Raw genomic sequence first — 19608 nt, forward strand, 5'->3', positions numbered from 1 at the left:
TGCCTTTAAATTAAACAAGTCTTTGTTTGTTCAAAGAAATAATTTAAATAATCAAGTAATCGAATACTTATCTATTGCTTGCCTGCCAGATGTTAGCAAATCCACGGATACAGGTAGCGATCCTGCCCTCATAAAGCTGATAGGAATTTCAGTGCATGAGACAGGGCGCTCAGGGCTGGTGCACTGGGATGACCCTGAGGGATGGGATGGGGAGAGTGGTGGGAGGTGGGCTCAGGATGGGGGACACATGTGTACCCATGGCTGATTCATGTCAATGTATTACAAACACCATCACAATATTGTAAAGTCGTTAGTATCCAATTAAAATAAATTAATTAATTTAAAAGAGACTATTAAAAACAATTAATGAAAAATGAAGTGAAAGTGTATAATCCTTCAGACATGTCCGACTCTGTGTGACCCCATGGACTGTAGCCTGCCAAGGTCATCTGTCCAAGGAATTTTCCAGGCAAGAATACTGGAGTGGGTTACCATTCCCTTCTCCAGGGGATCTTCCTGACCCAGGGACTGAACCCCTGTCTCTGCATTGCAGGCAGATTCTTTACCATTTGAACCACCAGGATTTCATAATAATTGCAAGAAGTTATTTTTGGTACCTCAACTGTATACATTTTACTCATTATTTTTAGACTATTGTAAATAGCCTTTCTCCTTGGACTCTTTATGATTATTTAATGCTTTTGTAGGTCAAAGATGGAGATTGAAATACATGGATTTTCCAGGTGCTTGGGGCGGGGGGAGGCACTGATGTAGCTACGGCTGTAGAATCATTTCTGCCAGATGCCAAGTTCTGTCTCTCTGCCTGTTTTAATACATGTCTTTCCCAAGGCAGCAGCCCAGGGGAGTGAAATGCAGGAGGTACTTTCTAAAAAGGAAGCCTTGAATTGTGAGTGAAACCCTGACATGCGATTTACTCTCTTGGTAACATGCTGCCGTTTTAGAATTTCTCTGTTAAAATGATAACTAATGTTTACTGGTAAATAAAATACAATTTAATTGAGAATAAACAAATCCTAGTTGACCATGAAAGAAAAAAACAAATCAAAACTACAACCCCAGGGACATGAGATTTTTAAAAAATCCATAACATTAAATAAAAAGGAGGGATTTAAAATTCTGTGTGTCCATTACATGCTTGTGCAATTACCAGCTGGTGAGAACAAGTGATCTTACTACTTTTATCTCTGCTTCAATGTAGAATTCAATCGATGTGGTGGAAAATCTTGCTTTGGGCTGTCTGTTCAAAAGATGAAGCCTCAAACATTCAGTGCATTAATTGGATATTGAAACAACAGAGAAGGCAGTAGAAAGTTTGAAGAACAGTGTTCTGGACAAAGGAATATCTGAGTAGCAGAGTGATTATGAGCCTCAGCTCAAGAGCCAGAGTTTGAAATCTCTCTGTTACTTGTCAGTTTTGCGGTCTTAAGCAGATATTTGGCTTCTCTGTGCCTCGGTTTTCTCATCTGTAAAATGGAATGAATAGTAGGACTTATCCCCTAGACTCACTGTGAGGTTTCGAGGAACTTGTGTTTTTCAGTTGGCTCAGAATGGTGGCCAGCATACAATAACTGCTATGGAAATGTTTACTATTATTTTAATATTTTTTATTGGAGTACAGTTGCTCCACAATCATGTGTTATGTTCTCTGTACAGTCAAGTGAATCAGCTGTCTGTGTTCATATGTCCCCTGTTCCGGATTTCCTTCCAATTTAGGTCACCACAGGGCACTGCAGAGGCTTCCCTGTGCTATAGAGAAGGTCCTCATTAGTCGTCTGTTTTATACGTGGTATCATAGTGTATAAAGGTCAACCCCAATCTCCCAGTTCATCCCTCCACTCCTTTCCCTCCCTGGTGTCCACACGTTTGTTCTCTATGGCTGTGTCTTTATTCCTGTCATGCAAATACGTTCGTCTGTACCATTTTTCTAGACTCCACATACATGTGTTAATATACACTGTTGGTTTGTTTCTTCCTTCCTTTCTGACTCACTTCACTCTGTATGACCATCTTATTAAATGTAGCTAATTTGACATACACGTGGTTTGGTACAAGACTGCTAGGTTTGGAGAAATTGATGGAAGCAAGACCTCATTGATAGAGAAAATGACAGAGGTGCGCCGCTCTTCAGTCCGAGAGGGCCCTCCTCTAGAAAGGGGAAGGCGGGAGATTTGGGGTTATCAAGGTCTTCTGTCTCAAAAGATGCCTGTGACGGGCAGAGACACTTAGAGAAAGCAAGTCTGGCCACGTGTGTGTCCGCTTCGGTCGTGGCGTCGCATTTGTTCCTCTTGAGTGTTTTCCGAGAGAAGCTCGCTGACATGTGTCAGATGGGAGGGACCGCAGTGGTCAGAGAGAGGGGAATAGTGTGGTATCTGCGTGTGCCTGCGGACAAGACCGTAGGGTTCTGGGATGAGTGTCATCATTTTCTAGAATCTCGAGGTACAGAAGAAAGCCAGCGCCCTCCTCATCCTCCTGTTTCCAGACCCCTTCATGCCCTTTCCTCCACTTTGACCTGTTTAAGTTTATTTTCATAAAAAAGAAAACAAAACCGCACAATTTTCAAGCAACAGCTTTATGTATAGTTCATTCTTTGGAGGGGGTGTATGTGCGCCACGTGACAAGTGGTTGCCATGGTAATTTCTCATTATTGTTGAATTGAAAAATAATTACTCTGGCAAAAATCCCACATAACCTGTCAGTACTGAAGTTAGAGTTGCCCGGGGGGCAACCCTGGCTCCCGGATCCTGTTTTTGGTGGAGAGGGACATGGACGGGAGTGGACGCGAATCCAGGACGGGAGCAAAACGCGTCTGTGGATTTTTTTGAATCTAATTAAGACACTCTTTGCTATTTGACCTGAGTGCATCTCTCCTCCTGGTATATGATCTGGCTGCCGGGGCTACGTGGGCTCACCTGTGAGATGAGACAGAAGGACCGGGGGCTTTCGTCGCAGAAATGCATATGGGGGATTATTTAGAGTGGAGAAGCGCCACTGGTGTTTTTCCCTAATTAAAATGTACAGGGCCTGTCAGCACCAGGCTCCATGCCTCAGTTCAGGCTGAGTTAATTTCCTCTTTCTTTACCTGGAGGCTGCGCTCTGCTATTGTGACTTTCCAGCTTAGGGAAAAGAATCCACTCTTTACTTATTAATATTCACCAGCTAGTAAACAAGCTCTGCTCAGAGACCAAGCAACAGCAAGGGTTGGAAGGACCTCTCTGTTTGGAAAAGGGAGGCGTGACCTCCACGAGAAGCCTGGCGGCAGGGCGGATGGAGCCAGGTGCCCCCCTAACTTTTGGGCCCACCTGTTGGGACCTTTGGTCTTCACTCATCCTGTCTCGTGAGTCATTTCGGAGGACCCTAGCAACTGTGCTTCCTCTCTTGTGTTGTGGCAAGAAGCCCTCCTTTTGGCTAACGAAGCCCTGTGATACCCTCTGCCTTCAAGGGAATGCTAAGCAAAGTTTTATGAGTGGCACTCTTTGATCACTGCACCTTCTTTGGACGTTTGGATGCTCATCCTTCTCCTAGCAGAGCCGGACTCTGTTTTGTCATTATGTTGATACTGTTGTTAGATCCCACTGAAATACATCACTTAGAAATGCTCTTCGCTTCAGCTCTACCGGTGCAAGTTCAGACCACAAGTCTTCATCTGGAAGCGCGGGGACCTGCTAATGGAAAAGCACGCAGTCTATGCCTAGGTGTGGCCACTTCACCCCGGAGACGTTCTGACACTTTAGCACAGCGGGGCTCGCAGATAACTGCCTCCAGCATTGCTGTGATGGCAAAACGTTAGAAACTGCCTAGAGGTCATTAGTAGCAAAATGCTTAAATAACATATATTCTGTTCATTCAGTGTGCTGCCATGTAGCTTATATAAGGAAAGAAGAGACTCTAATATATAAAATAGAGAGGTCTCCAAAGCACAGTGTTGAAAAAAAGCAAGTTTGAAAAAGGAAACATAATGTATGACATCATTTAAATGAAATAGTAAAGACAGAAAACAGGACTGCATGTTAATGGAGTTATGTATGTGTATATATACATACATATACACATACATATATATGCATATATATACACAAAAGATGGGCTTCTCATGTGGCTCAGCTGATAAAGAATCTGCCTGCAGTGTGGGAGACCTGGGTTTGATCCCTGGGTTGGGAAGATCCCCTGGAGAAGGGAAAGGCTACCCACTCCAGTGTTCTGACCTGGAGAATTCCATGGACTGTAAAGTTCATGGTTGCAAAGAGTCGGACATCACTGAGCGACTTTCACTTTCACACAAAAGATGGACTATGAAGGCCTATATGATTTTCATGAGACGGTTGTTTATGGGAGCCTGGGGGAAGGGAGAGAAGAACAGAGCTGGCTATGGAGACCTGGGACATCGATTTTTACTTATAATTTTTCATTCCTTTTAAAAAGGAAAAAAGATATTATTTTAATAACGATTAATTATTAAAGTATTATTTAAATTATTAAACCACCTGGATAATGGGCCCATGGGTCTTCATCGTATTATCCTCTATTCTCTGTTTTTACAAATTGATAAAATAAAACTTCTCTTATTTGAGTTACAATCAATGAAGTGTATTCACCTAACGAACATACCACTGAAAAGAGCAAAAACAAATACCCACAGGTGGTTCAGTGGAACAGCAGTGTAAGTGAGCAGTCCTTCCTGCGTCTGTGTGAACTTGTCCATGCGTGGCTGGTGCAGCCACTGATAGCAAGGGAGGCGGCAGTAGCATGATAGAGACAGGTCCTCTTGTATGACGTCCTGGTTCCCTAGCCACGGAGTGTAGATTAAGATTCCTCCAGTCTTCGAGGAAGAATCTTACTCACGATGCAGGTATGGCCTCTCCATTTCTTCTATATCTTAACTGTAGATGGGAGATCTGTTGAGGATGGAGAGACACTTAATACCAGGTCCTTTCCTTAAGCATCTGCTACGGCAGTCACAAGGTGAGATAAACGTATTGGGTTGCCCAAAAAGTACGTTCTGGTTTTTCTGTACCATTCAAAGGAAAAACTCGAATGGACTTTTTGGCCAAGCCTGTATATTTCAAGGCAGTGATTCAATTATAATTTGATCCATACTCTAACTGCATAGAGGTGTCCAGCTTTTCTAGCACAGGAGACAGGGAAAAAGGAATCCAAGGGCTGAGACTTGCTCTTTGCTGGACATGCCCGTCAAAAAGAACAATATATGCAAAGATGAGGGGGTGGGAAATGGTTAATAAGGGACCCTTGGTTTGAAAAGCAAAATTGCTGGGTCCTTTGACTCCTCACTATGCTGGTCCCCAGAAGGATAATAATGGCTTTTCTCTGGTTTGCCTGATGGCTCGGCAATAAAAAAAATCTGCCTGTAATGTAGGAGATGCGGGAGATGTGGGTTCAGTCCCTGGATTGGGAAGATCTCCTGGAGAAGGGGATGGCTACCCACTCCAGTGCTCTTACCTGGATAGTCCCATGGACAGAGAAGCCTGTTGGGCTACGACTGAGTCACAAAGAGTCGGACAGGTCTAGGAAATGAACACACCTGGATAGGAAGTGTTTTACAATGTATCCACCAAATATTGTATCTACTGTATCTGGCAGTACCTGGTATGCATGGCCACCCCACACAGCCCAGAACAAAACCTCGGGCTCTTGGTTTGTTTTTGAGAGTATTTGTCATAACCTCTACCGCTAAATCCTGAGAGGTTGATCTTGACCCGCCGGTGCGTCTCAAGGCCCTTCCTGGTTAATCTCCATGTTGGTTTGAATTGAGGGGTTGCTTTCATGGAGGGACGGCGGAGCCTGGTGGGCTGCCGTCTCTGGGGTCGCACAGAGTCAGACACGACTGAAGCGGCTTAGCAGCAGCAGCAGCAACTTCATGGAGAATTGGCGGCATCCTGCCTGCCCTCGCCTCTTAGGGGAACCAGGCTTCCCGAGCTCCTCTATGGAATCCTCTGGGAAAGCTTCTGCATGCAGCCTTTTACTGGTCAGTTGACTGGACTTGACCATGCAGCCTGCTCCCAATGGAACTTCCTGGATCATTCATTTCTCTGCTGATGGAGGCACCATATTTGCAATCAGGAGGCGGAAGTGCTAGCCTGTGCATAGAGAGGCAGAATCGTGACCAGTCACTCTCTGTTACCTTTCCTTGGTCTCTTTCACATGTGGTCAAGCAGAGCCCTGTTGCCTTTCTCTGCAAGGCTCACACCATCTAGATGACTGACATCTAGAAATCGAATATGGAAGCACTGATTTTTTACCATTGCCCACAGCTCATGAGGTTGTTAGCTCAGCTCTGTGGCTGAGAACTGAGATTCCACCTGTCACATTGCTAGGTCTTCTGCTAGAAATTTCACATTTGGTTCAGCATGGGTCTTTATAGTTGTATTTCAGCTGCTGCCTGGACTCCTGGCCTAGCTACTATGAAGATTTCTTTCATAAAACTGCTTCACTGATCCCAGGAACTATACTAGCCAGTGAATGGCAGAAGGGGGTGTTTAAAGAGGAGGTTTATTTTCAGAAAAAAACACATGAAGATGGGGGAAGGGGACAAAATCTGGATGAACTGGAGGAGATCCGCTGAAGCAAAATTTCCTGCAGCCAATGCCAGCCTCCTCTACTCTTGCTTGTTGTTTTCCATCTAAGGTGAAAATCACTTTTTGAGCAGAACTGTTTGGTAAAAAGCATGGATTGGTCAGTTCATCAGTTATACAAATCCACTGCTGTAGTGAGCGAGGCTCTGCATGTATATGGGCAAGGGGGTGTGGGGATCTTCTGTACTTTCCTCTTAATTTTGCTGTGAACCTAAAACTACTCCAAAAAGATTAAATCCATTAAAAAAAATAGGCTAGAATTAGCAGACTTTCATCAGCTAGAAAGTGGTGAAGCTAAAGTTCCCATGTCGTTGTGTTGTGTGTGTGGGCTAAGGGAACCACAATATGGAAATTTAGCATCACCACTTTCTAGCTGATGATCTTGACTGAGAAGTTTAAGTTTTTTGAAATTCAGATTCTCTACTTATAGATATCTTGGGATCAAAGAAGACCATAATAAATAACAATAGCTTCCATTTATTGAGCAACAATTATGCGCCGGACAGTTACTCCCTAGGCTCCGAAGTCCACTGCAGCAATTGTTCCCAGTTTGCAAATGAGTAAATGGAGGCAAGGAAGCTGGCGTCTTGACTTAGGTCATCAGTGAATAAGAGGCAAAATTTATGTGTTGAAGCCAATGTAACATAGATGTCAAAGGTATAAATCCTCTGCTGAACTGTTCTGTTTTTAATAACTGATTTAATAACGAGCTAGTGATTGCCTGTCATCTTAAACCAATCCTCGAGAACAGTTCCCATGTATGTGATGTTTGCTTGTGCAGAAACTCATCTTTCTACATAAATCTAGGTAGCAATACTTGTATCCTTTCATAGGGATATTTACATCGAGGAATGCCACAAGCCACACACAATATTTTTTTTTTAAGTAAATTATCTTTAAAAAATGTAGTCTCCTTAACCTGATTGTAATATTGTGGTTTCTGTTTGTAAAATCGGGCTCTTAAAAGAGCAAAGTGAAAGAAAGAGAAAAAAGGCTGAGTACATTTTACATTACCTGCAAACCCTTTTCTTAAAAACTGTCACAGTATTCCAAAATATGTTTATTACATCTCCCCAAATATGTTTCCCAGAATTAATTTTCATTCACTTTGCATTAGCTCGTTTATTGAATTGGAATTCGGTCCTCATTTGAGGCAATTAATTTGAAGAGTGACCACACGCCCACCCACGCTCCCTCCAGAACACCCACACACATATGCCGAGTCCCAAGCCACCGGTGACTGGGTTTCTCTGCCTTTTTCCCTTTCCCAGCTCCTCTCTGAGATATTTTCCGCTCTCACCTGCTAAATAAATCATCTGTCTCTTTGCAGGACAGCGACAACCTCTGGTGGGACGCGTTTGCCACCGAGTTTTTTGAAGATGATGCCACATTAACCCTTTCATTTTGTTTGGAAGATGGACCAAAGCGATACAGTAAGAAAGCAGTTTATTTTCTCTAATATTTCCTCTTTTTTTTTTCTTTGCACCTGAAAGAAAACCACAGGGGTCTTCAGAGAATAGAACGGTGCTGACAGGCTGACAGTATTCCCTGCCCTCCTGCCTCTGATCAAGGCATTGTCACCTGGCGACGAGATGTTTCCGTTGCAGCTTAGGATGTCTAGGCATTTGCCTGTTTCGAGAGTGAGGCAGATCTGAACCAAGTTCCCCAGTGATAGGTGGGAGCTGAATTGTGGACGGTTGTCACCCCTCACTGCCCTGCAAACCTTCTATACCCTTGACAACTCCTACTTCAGACGCACCGTTTTGCTTCTGAAGTTTCCTTAAAAAAAAGAAAGAAAAAGTCTTACAGTCACGGTACCAGCCACATCCTTTTAATCCCCTCTTATCAATTATCTCAAGTATTTATTTGACAAGTGCTATGTTTTCTTGCGGGCGGGGGAGGCCACAGCTGCTTGGAACACACTCTTTGGGATTCCTGTTGACAGAATTTATAGTTCCTTGTCTTTCCAGCGAGTGATAACTGTAAAGAACCACAAATTACAGCCCATGGCACCTTGGGTAACAGCTGATCTGTCTTGATTAGGTTCAGCCAACTTGTCAGAGATGAGATTTGCTAGTTATGCTGGAAGACCGAGAGGCACAGATACATCAGCACGAAAGCAATTAATGTCCAGTTAGATCAGTGAGAGATGCGTTTTCAGACATCAGTGTTGCGCAGTGGGAAGGGATCTGTCTGTCAGAGGGTAAAACACCCCAAATGTCACAAACACAGAGCTGATAATGGGAGCAAGTCACAGTAGGCACAAACGGGTCGGTTCAGAGCTTTGGGTAATTGATAGGTAATAGCAGTCTTGATAAACACCATGAAAATATCTGACGGTTTCTAAATGTATTGCAAAGCAATTAGTGTACAATAAGTATATTTTTTTTCTTAATGTTGCAGGAGTTTAGATAACTTAGTACTTGGATCTATTGCAAGATGAGTTGATTCATTATGCCAATACATGCATGGTGATTTTGCAAAAGTGGCAAACGTGGGGAGCAGGACAACTTCCTCGACGGAAGCCCAGAGCCAGGAGCGTCTCTTTAGATTTGTATATTGCAGGCTTTTAGAGGTGGGGGACATGGTCAATACATATTTTGTATGAGAGGGGCAGCTACTGTGCCTGACAAGGGGCTGTTCCGGAATGTCTTTACATTCGACATAAGGACGCCTGTTGCAAGCGCCAGCAACCCACTTCACCGGGGACTTAATGAGTTCACTGGCTTTTCTGTGCGTGGGTGCTCCCAACCTCCTCACACCCCAGAGAGTGGGAGAGTCGAAGCTACTATCTCAGAATTCCCTGGGAGATGAATGAACTCAGCAATCCAGCAGTTACTCTCTCCCCAAAAGCCTGCCTGATCAATGATGAATAATTGCGAACCAAGCAGTCATCCATTCTCCGAGCCTTATTTTTTTTCTGAGGCATAAGCTCAGATAACTTCAAGTTATCATTGTTTCATGTTCCTGTGCTTATTTGTGTGTGTGTGAATCCATCAGGGTCTGCTCGGAGAACTAGAATTACTAATAAAACAGACTCTCAGTCTTCCATCTGTCCACCCCTGACCCCAACATCATTTGGGGGGGGTGAGGCATGATCAGGGCTCATTGAAGATCTTATATGTACGTACAGGAGTGCCTGCCTGACAACGAGCCATTGTTGCCCAGGCTTCTTTGTTTCTCTGAGCCAAAATATTTCCCGAGCGGCAGAGAGAAACAAAGATGATTGACAGTCTGGAGCCGAGTCTCATCAGCTGCTTTGCTGGCAGGCGGGTGATGTGCGCACGCTGCTGATGTGCGGGCTAGTGACAGCTGATTGACAGCCGAGGACCGGGAGATAGGGAAGATGAAGGATGCTTGGAACGTCTGACACGCACTGTTTATGCAGCGCTCCGAGCATCTCGCGGCCACCTTAACCCGTTGGCGGTCTAGGCTCGCTGTGCCGGCTGGGCAGGGAAAACGCACGCTGGCCCCGCGCTGGGGGCTGCAGCCTTTTCTTGACACCTTGCAGGGAGCTGAGAGCTGTGTATTTCTGAGGGAGAAAGTAGGACTTGGCTATTACATTTGTATATGTAAGACATTTCTGCCAATTACGTTCATTCTAAGTACCAAGAAATATTCCAGGTGAGGTTTGCTTAACCCTTACTAGAAAAAAAACTTTTCCTTCTCCCTCCCTATCTCTGTGTTTTCAGAGGTTTTCTCGGCTCTAATAGATTGTATCTCGAAGCTACCGTAAATCCTGTAATATGCGTTTACTTGTTTATTTGTTGCCTGTCATCCTGTATTAGAATGGTATCTCTCTGTGCACTGGGGCTTTTATTTATTGCTGAATTCTCAAGTTAATACAGAAACTGGCACAAGACTCATTGAATGACTGACATTTTGGGGGAAAATTTTATACCACCAAACAGAATGCTGAGGTCTTACCAAGAGGGAAGACCTCACTAGACCTTACCGAGGTCTTTGCACCTCTTTAAATGGGAGAACTCAATCCAAAGTGCTCTGCTGGGTTTTCAAATAAGCTTTAGGGTGCGGTTGGATCTATTTTAAGTTGTACGGTTGGGAGGGGGATGCGATGGTTGGGTGGCATCACCGACTGGATGGATATGAGTTTGAGCAAGCTCTGGGAGTTGGTGATGGACAGCCTGGCATGTCGCAGTCCATGGGGTCTCAAAGTCAGACACAACTGAACAACTGAACTGAACTGCACTGGGAGGGAGAAATCTAATCATATAATAAGTCAGAAAATAATTGTGTTTGGGAAGATACTCTACTCTTCCATTTATTATTTATTTTTTGGCTGTGTGGCATCCAGGATCTTAGTTCTCTGACCAGGGATTGAACCCCTGTCTCCTGCATTGAAACTGAAGAGTCCTAACCACTGGCCTGCCAGCTAAGTCCCATTTCTCTGCCTTTTAGAAAGCCCCTGTTGCTCCATCCACCTGGGTCCCTACTCTCCTGATGGGAGTGGGCTCCCTCCCCAGGTCGGGTATGATCAGGACTGCTGATGGAGACTGCTGCCGTCTTCCTAGAAGACTGGGCTGTAGCTGATGAGGAGAGGACCCTGGAAAATGTCTTCCATCGGGCTAGGCAGTGCTAAGGTTATGTGCCTGCCGCTGCCTTGTGAGCCATCCTGAAGGTGTTTTCCCAGCAGCTGGAGAAACCCACAGTCCAGGGAGGTGGTTTCTCTTAGGGTGCGGTGGACTCTCAAATGGGGAAGAGGGCCAGGTGGAAGAGATTCCCTCTTGGTCGGCAAGTCCACGGTTAAAGACCAGGAGAGCTGAAGTGTCTTTTCTGGAAGTGGACCCTTCCTTGGCCCCCAGAGCCCCAGCTGGTGAGTCGAGAGGCCTCGGGCTGACCACCTCCAAAGTCAGAATCAGGACACCCACCCCACCCCATCCTACCCTTTCATTTCCCACCACAAAGGCGGAAGAAATGGGTTTGTCAATTCACACATTTCTGAAAACACCAGTCGCAAATAATAACGTGTCTTATTTGACGGAGAAGACAAATGAGAAGAGCAAGGGGATGGCAGAGCCCTTTGCATGCTGGTTTTGCAGTTTTAAGGTGGTGCGTGATTTTCTCCTCCATCTTGTCCGGAAGTGGCCGTTCTTAGGTTGCCTGCTCACCGTTAGTGTCAAGCGAGGGTTGCTATTCCTCTGCACCTTTTCTGGGCATGGAGCAGGACTGTGGACACAGTCTCCCCAGCTCCTGGTGACCAGCACAGACACTTTTTGTAAAGACACTGGTTAACCCCCTAAAGAGACCTAGGTTAATGTCCAGGGTCACGATGGCTGTATTCTTCATCTATAGGAAATGCGTGATTCCCAGTTCATTCAGGAAAAGGTTCTCTGCTGGGAGAGATGCATGGAGAAAGTTCTCCTGTGTTCCATGGAGACAGTGGAGAAACTGGGAGCCAGTTGGATATATTCAACAATAGAAGCACACAAGGGTTCAGTGTGAACATTCTTGGGTCTTAACTTATACTTTGATAATTAAACAGACCTCTATTTCCTCATCTGTAAAACGGACTCAATACTGCCATCACTGGCTTGTGGTGAAAATGAAAGGAGATAAGATGATCAAAGACCCTTGGAGTATTTGAACAATGTGGCAGTCAGCACTATTATCATTTTTTAAAATATTTATTTAGGGCTTTTTTGTGGCTCAGATGGTAGAAAAATCTGCCTGCAATGCAGGAGACCTGGGTTACATCCCTGCCTTGGGAAGATCACCTAGAGAAGGAATTGCTTACCCACGCCAGTATTCTTGCCTGGAGCATTCCATGGAGAGAGGAGCCTGGTGGGCTACAGTCCTTGGGGTCCCAAAGAGTCAGACATGACTGAGCCACTAACATTTTCACTTTTCTTTTATTTATTTCTTTGGGTGCATCGGGTCTTAATTGCAGCTTGCAGAATCTTTCACCGTGGCATGTGGGCTTCTCTAGATGTGGCGCGTGAGCTCCGGAAAGTGATGGCTCAGTAGTTGTAGCCTGTGGGCTTCATTGCCCCGTGACATGTGGGGTCTTAGTTCTCAGACCAGGGATCAAACCCATGTCCCCTGTATTGGAAGGCGGATTCTTAATCACTGGACTGCCAGGGAAGTCCCCACTATTATTACTGATAACAAGGCACAGCTTGGGTGTCACTGCAGTTTCTGTGCATTGGAGAGGCTTTCCGTGGTCAAGTCCTTATCAGGTACCCAGGGCTTGCTGGGCAGCTGGGAGTCCCCAGCCAGCTTTGCTGGGCAATTCCTGCTAAAATGCCGCATTGAAGTGACCACCTCCTCTCAGGCTTTCCACTGCAGAAAACCCACAGTCATCGCTGGTAAGTGAAGTGGGAGAGGAGGTGAAGAGTGACAGTGTGTGTGGGCTCTGGGCTTTGGGGGCTGAAGACTCCAAACTCCACACTATGTCCAGGTTGGCCTTGCTTTGGAAATTTGGTGGGGAGGGCAGATGCAAATACTAAAATGCCATCTTATCTGGGGACACTTCTCATTGCCCCCAATTTTTTTTTTTTAATTTTATCCCCCACATTATTTTTAGGGAGAGGTGCGTGGTTCAGGCAGGAGTTCTGGGTCTGATAGCCGGATTCAGACCCACCTTTGTCTTTTACTTGATTACTATAAAGCTGTTTTATCCCAGCTTCAACTCGTCTGGACAGAGTTCATGCATGTATGCTCTGTCATGTCTGACTCTTTGGGACCCCATGGACTATAGCCTGCCAGGCTCCCCTGTCCATGGAATTTTCCAGGCAAGAATACTGAAGTGGGTTGTCATTTCATTCTCCAGGGAAATCTTCCCAATCCAGGGATCAAACCCACGTCCCCAGCATCTCCTGCATTGGCAGGCGGATTCTTTACCACTGAGCCACCCTGTTTTTTACTACCTGTATGATTTGATCCAAGTCACTTTAGAAGCATCAGCAGCCTCCTTTGCAAAAGCAACGGTTTGATGAGATGATGCGTGTAAATTTCTTAGCAGAGTTTCCAGCACACAGAAAATGCCCCATAAACAGCTGTTGTTTTTCAATTGAACGCCAATGAGCGTACCTCGGCGTCTTGATTGACATCGAGGGCAACAATACAGTCATCGCTAATCCTTTATATATTGTTTGTAATTTGAGGGTGACGGGTTCCAGTAATTTGCCATCTTATAACTCATATTATACTGAGTGTCACGTTCCTTCCAGAGTAAAGGTCTCTGGCAGGACCACACACCTTTATAGTCACATGAGCAGAAGACTACTTTTGTTTCCTCTGTGGCTTCTGGGGGTTCGTTTATTTCACTGTCCAAGAGCAGAAAGTTGTTTGGGGACATGCCATCAGTCTCTGTGCTGTTTTCCTTAGTCATCAACTCCCACTAGATGTTTGAAGACCTGCACATCAGCCCCTCTGTGGAGCAGTTTCTACACATCTTACTTCCCTTTTCCTTTTTTTTTTTCCTTATTTCCCTTTTACTCTGAAAATTCTGATGGCAGTGCGATATTGACGCAGTTCTTCAGTTTTGTCTTGTGATATGTGCTTTTATGTGAGGTGTATTTGGATGTGTGCCCTTAAGGTAGAGAAATTCTGTAAGGCCCAAGTAGCTTGCCTGTCTCTGGTTGCTTTCTTTTTTTCCCTGGTTTATATTGGCTCACCTTGTCCAGCTCTGTTTTTATTGTGCTTGCTATATCGGAATTCTGAAAACATTTTCCCCCACTTTCTTTTTCTGTCTGCAATATCACCTTACATGATTAAAAATATGTTTCTGGGAAAATCATTCCTTGAATTAACATTTTGACACCGCACTTAATAACTATTAGGATATGAACATGGGTGTGTGTTTTTTTTAGTAGTACACCTATATATTTTCTTTCTTTTTTTTTATTCTTCAACTAAAGAATATTTTATTTAAAAAATTTTTTTACAATGTTGTGTTGGCTTCTGCCATACAGCAGTGTGAATCAGCCATAATGATACGCACATGGCCTCCCTCCCTAACCTCCCTCCCTTCTCCCCATCCCGGCCCTCCAGGTCATCAGAGAGTGCAAGGTCGGGCTCCCTGCGCTTCACAGCACCTTCTCACCTGCTGTCCACGTTACACCTGAGAGTGGACATGTGCCGATGCGACTTTCTCCATTCGCCACCCCCCCCCCCCCCCACTGTGTCCACAAGGCCATTCTCTACATCCCTGTCTGCATTCCTTCCCTGCAGATAGGTGCACCAGCACCAGTTTTCTAGATTCTATATATTCCATCTCCTCCGCGGCCACCCCCTCCTCTTCCTGCCCTCAATCTTTCCCAGCATCAGGGTCTTTTCCAATGAGTTGACTCTCGATATCAGGTGGCCAAAGTATTGCAGTTTCAGCTTCAGCATCCATCCTTCCAATGAATATTCAGGGTTGATTTCCTTTAGGACTGACTAATTTGATCTCCTGGCTGTCCAAGGAACTCTTAAGAGTCTTCTCCAGCACCACAATTTGAAAACATCAATTTGTCGATGCTCAACCTCCTTTCCAGTCCAACTCTCACATCCATACATGACTAATGGACACACCATAGCTTTGACTATATGAACCTATGTCAGCATAGTAATGTCTCTGCTTTTTAATATGCTGTCTAGGTTTGTCATACTTTTCTTCCAAAGAGCAAGCATCTTTTAATTTTGTGGCTGCAGTCCCCATTTGCAGTGATTTTGGAGCCCAGAAAATAAAATTAATCACAGGATTGTGTAACTAGCCTTTAGAGACCCGTAGGTTCCTCGAGAGGCGTGTGCCAATTAGTCCAAGGGTTCTTCCTCTGTGAAGTAATTTTGTTCTTCGGAAAATTCTTCACTCCTCTTCTTTCTTTCTTTTTTTTTTTTTTTTCACTTAAGTGAGTAGAGTTCAAAATCCCATACTCTGGATCCTTTTGAACCTCTGCTCCGCCAGAGCTGTGTGAAATTAGGTGCATGAGGTAGTGAACCTCAGTTTCTTTATATGTAACATCAAGGTGATCAGAATGCCAACATCATAAGATGCTTGTGAAGATTGAAAGTGAAGGGAAAGTGAAAGTCGCTCAGTTGTGTCCAACTCTTTGTGACCCCATGGACTATACAGTCCATGGAACCCTCCAGGCCAGAATATTGGAGAGGGTAGCCTATCCCTTCTCCAGGGGATCTTCCCAACCCAGGGATCAAACTATGTCTCCCACATTGCAGGTGGATTCTTTACCAGCTGAGCCACAAGGGAAGCCTAAGAATACTGGAGAGGGTAGCCTATCCCTTCTCCAGAGGATCTTCCTGACCCAGGAATTGAACCAAGGTCTCCTGCATTACAGGCAGATTTCTTACCAACTGAGCTATCAGGGGTTAAATAAGATTAAGTAACATGTACCTTAGCTTCAACATCATTGGAGGGATTGATGTTGAAGCTGAAACTCCAATACTTTGGCTGGCTGATATGGAGAGCTGACTCATTTGAAAAGGCCCTGATGCTGGGAAAGATTGAAGGCAGGAGGAGAAGGGGACAACAGAGGATGAGATGGTTGGATGGCATCACCGACACAATGGACATGGGTTTGGGTGGACTCCGGGAGTTGGTGATGGACAGGGAGGCCTGGCGTGCTGCGGTTTATGGGGTCGCAAGGAGTAGAACACGACTGAGCGACTGAATTGACTGACTGACCTTAGCTTAGTGCTGTCCATGAAAAACACACAGCAAATGTTTATTGCTTGGATAAATTAATGGATGGATGAATAAGAGAATGAGTTAAACCTATGATATGCCAGTCGCTTGGCATTAATACTACTTCCCTGGCAGCTCAGCTGGTAAAGAATCCACCTGCAACGCAGGAGAACCTGGTTCGATTCCTGGATTGGGAAGATCCCCTGGAGAAGGGAATGGCTACCCACTCCAAAACTATTACAGTGATGACACTTGTTCAACAGAAGGTGAAGTTTCCACCACTTATTTTGCTTGGAGACCTAGGAGTGCCACCCTCTGTTCTAGGCACTTTTGGGTTCTATATCTTGTTTACTGAGGAACAGATGAAAGGAAGGGAACTGTGATTGCATTCAAAAATTAATCTGAGAAGAAAGAATGCACTTCTTCAGAGTGGTCCTTGATGATTAGTTACTGAATGTTTGTGGCACTTCCCTTACATGATGACATCATGTCTTTGCCTCAGATAACTCTGGAAGATGCCATCCTTTGCATGGAGCTGCACTATAGGGTTTCTGGAAAGGTCTAGTATTTGAAATTGTGATTTTAGTGAGTTATCCTTTTCAACAGAAGTCTTTACTGGGCTGGCAAATTTAGAGTAAATTAAGTTCACTTACTTAAGCAGACATTTATTTAAGTTAATTTTTCCCTTCATTCATTCATTGATTCATGCATTCAGAATGCACTGAATTCTTGCTTTTCACCAGGCGTTGTCATCATGCGGTAGATCGTCTTGAGAGGAAGGCAGTTCATCACCATGTTTTTCATTGACTTTTTATTTCATTTTATGAAAAACTCTTGCCTTCAATTAACACAATCAGCTAAGTAGCACAAAGAGAAAATATTCTTGCAATGTTAATGCAAAATCTAGGATTAGTTATATGTTAATAAAAAAGACCTGAGAGAAAGCCTACAATTGATGAAGGAACAAACAGACTTCTGAAGGGAAAGATGAGCCTGAATCTTTTCTCATCTGTGGTTTCAAATTGATGATCTCAAGAAATGCAAACTGGTCATAGCAATAGATTCAGCATATCTCCCATTTGCTCATCTGCTAATAAATACCACACTAATGATCAAATGACATCATGGGCAGAAAATGTGTTACATAAAGTGCTATTTAAGTTGAAAGCATAATTATCATCATGTTTATAATTGACCTTTAGGATTTGGTGACTTTATTTTCCCTTTATAAGTCAAGCTGTTAAGAAATCTGGGAGGAGTGTTGGATCTTTTCTCATGGGGATATAATTCATTGTCAATATTATATAGCTTAAGCAAGTCAGACTTATAACTATTCTCAAGAGCTTGGTTGAGAGGTCTAAATGAGGTTCTAGCCAAGAAATGGACAAGGATGTCTCACTTTTGAGACTGTGTGACTGTGATAACTATGAAGTACCAGTATGTACATTTCTTGACTCTTGGTTTCATGGGTATATTCCCACTCTCATTTGCCTCCCTATGGTTCTCAAACCAATATGGCACTTCCTCATGGTGGGTAACAGGATGAATGGAGCCAACTTCTCATTATCAAAGTGGTAGGTGATGCTACTGGTATTTATTGTTGGGGAGCTGGAGAAGATAAATGTTCTGCTCAATAAAAAGCTATTAAGAAACATCTTACCTGACCCTCTTCACATCCAATTTACTCCTCATCTTGAAGGTAGTGTCGATAGATAAAAATCTAAGTATACAAATGCAATACATGGGACATAATTAATACTACAAAATCACTTGTTATTTATCTAACAATCTGAGTTAACTAGATGCCCTGTGTCTTTCTTTCTTAAAGCTGGCAACCCTACCAAAAGACCCCAGTGCATGCTCAGATGTGAAATCTAGACAATTCCAGAGTAGTTCCAATGGAGTGTGAACACTATACATTCTATGGGAAAATCTCTAAGAGTGTTACTTGGCAAGCAGTTTTGCCTCTGCTTATATTCAGCAACTGTTCTCGTGAGTCTTACCTAAAGAATAAAACCCCTCAGCAGCGGGGGCATGGAGTGGAATGGTGGAGTGGTGGGTCAGCAGGCTAAAGCCTGCCTGAATTTGAATCCAAAGTCTGTATTGCAGACCCTCCACAGTTGGCTTTGCTGCCCTTGGGCAGGTACTGAGCACACATGGGTGAGTATTATCACCTGCCTAAAGGAGCTTACAGTTTAACAAGGGAGATGGACATAAGCAATTAACTCCAGTGCAATAATATCCCCACAGTGGAAGTGGAAGTACTTGGGGCATAAAGAAGAAGGTGATCAAAACTGCTTCCAGGAGAAAAAGGCTCAGACTGGTAAAAGGGTCTTTCTAACCTTCTAAAACCTTTGGTTCTTTAAAGCCATGGCAGGAAATATGCTACCACGATACCTTGCAAAGATTAAGTTTTCAGTAAATATTTGTGGATTGGACAGATGAGACATCAAGGGTATGTGCCTGCTCAGTTGCTCAGTTATGTCTGATTCTTTGCAGTCCCATGGATTATAGCTTGCCAGGCTCCTCTGTCCCTGGGATTTCCCAGGCAAGGATACTGGAGCGGGTTGCCATTTCCTTCTTCAGGGGATCTACCCAAGTCAGAGATCAAACCCGTGGGCTCCTGCATTGCAGTCAAATTTTTTACTGCTGAGCCACCAGAAAGTCCATAAATAGTATCAATATGATCCAAGGAAACTGATTGTTTAACCCAAAGGCAGTTAACGGCACGTACAGTTTTTCTCATGTTTTAGTACATTTCTACCGTCACAGTCTCTAGTTGTAGTGACTCATTTTGTATTGTAGAGTAACAGAAATGTCACAGAGCAATTTGGAAATTTGACAATAAACAGAACTGAGACTTAGACTTAACATTTTAAACAATAAATGAAAATCATATCTACCCATAGAAAACATGTGGTACATATACACAATGGAATATTACTCAGCCACATAAAGGAACCTAATTGTGCCATTTGCAGACATCTGAATGAACCTAGAGACAATCATACAGAGTGGAATAAGTCAGAATGAGAAAAACAAATATCATATATTAACATATGTATGTGGGATCCAGAAAAATGGTATAGATGATCTTATTTGCAAAAGAGAAGTAGAGAACAGACATATGGATACCAGCGGGGGGAAAGGGGCGTGGGGTGAATTAGAAGATTGGGATTTCCATATATACACATCTGATACTATGTATAAAATAGATAACTACTGAGAAACCTATGGTATAGCTTAGGGAATCCTCCTCAGTGCTCTCTGGTGACCTAAATGGAAAGGAAATCCAAAAAAGAGGGATTTGTGTATCTGTGTAGCTGATTCACTTTGTACAGCAGAAACGAATGCAAC

General features: G+C 43.9%; 1 protein-coding gene across 9 annotated transcripts in view; it reads left to right on the forward strand.

Annotated features, from left to right (window-relative positions):
* Nucleotides 1–19608, forward strand: part of LDB2 (LIM domain binding 2) — a 454166-nt gene that overhangs the window by 149415 nt on the left and 285143 nt on the right. For all 9 annotated transcript variants that reach the window (XM_065914353.1, XM_065914344.1, XM_065914346.1 and 6 more), the window contains exon 2: nt 7939–8041. In XM_065914353.1, coding sequence (XP_065770425.1) covers nt 7939–8041 — 103 coding nt within the window. The remainder of the gene's footprint in view (nt 1–7938; nt 8042–19608) is intronic.

This window comes from Muntiacus reevesi, chromosome 22 (assembly GCF_963930625.1).
Source record: "Muntiacus reevesi chromosome 22, mMunRee1.1, whole genome shotgun sequence".
Taxonomy (NCBI): Eukaryota; Metazoa; Chordata; class Mammalia; order Artiodactyla; family Cervidae; genus Muntiacus; species Muntiacus reevesi.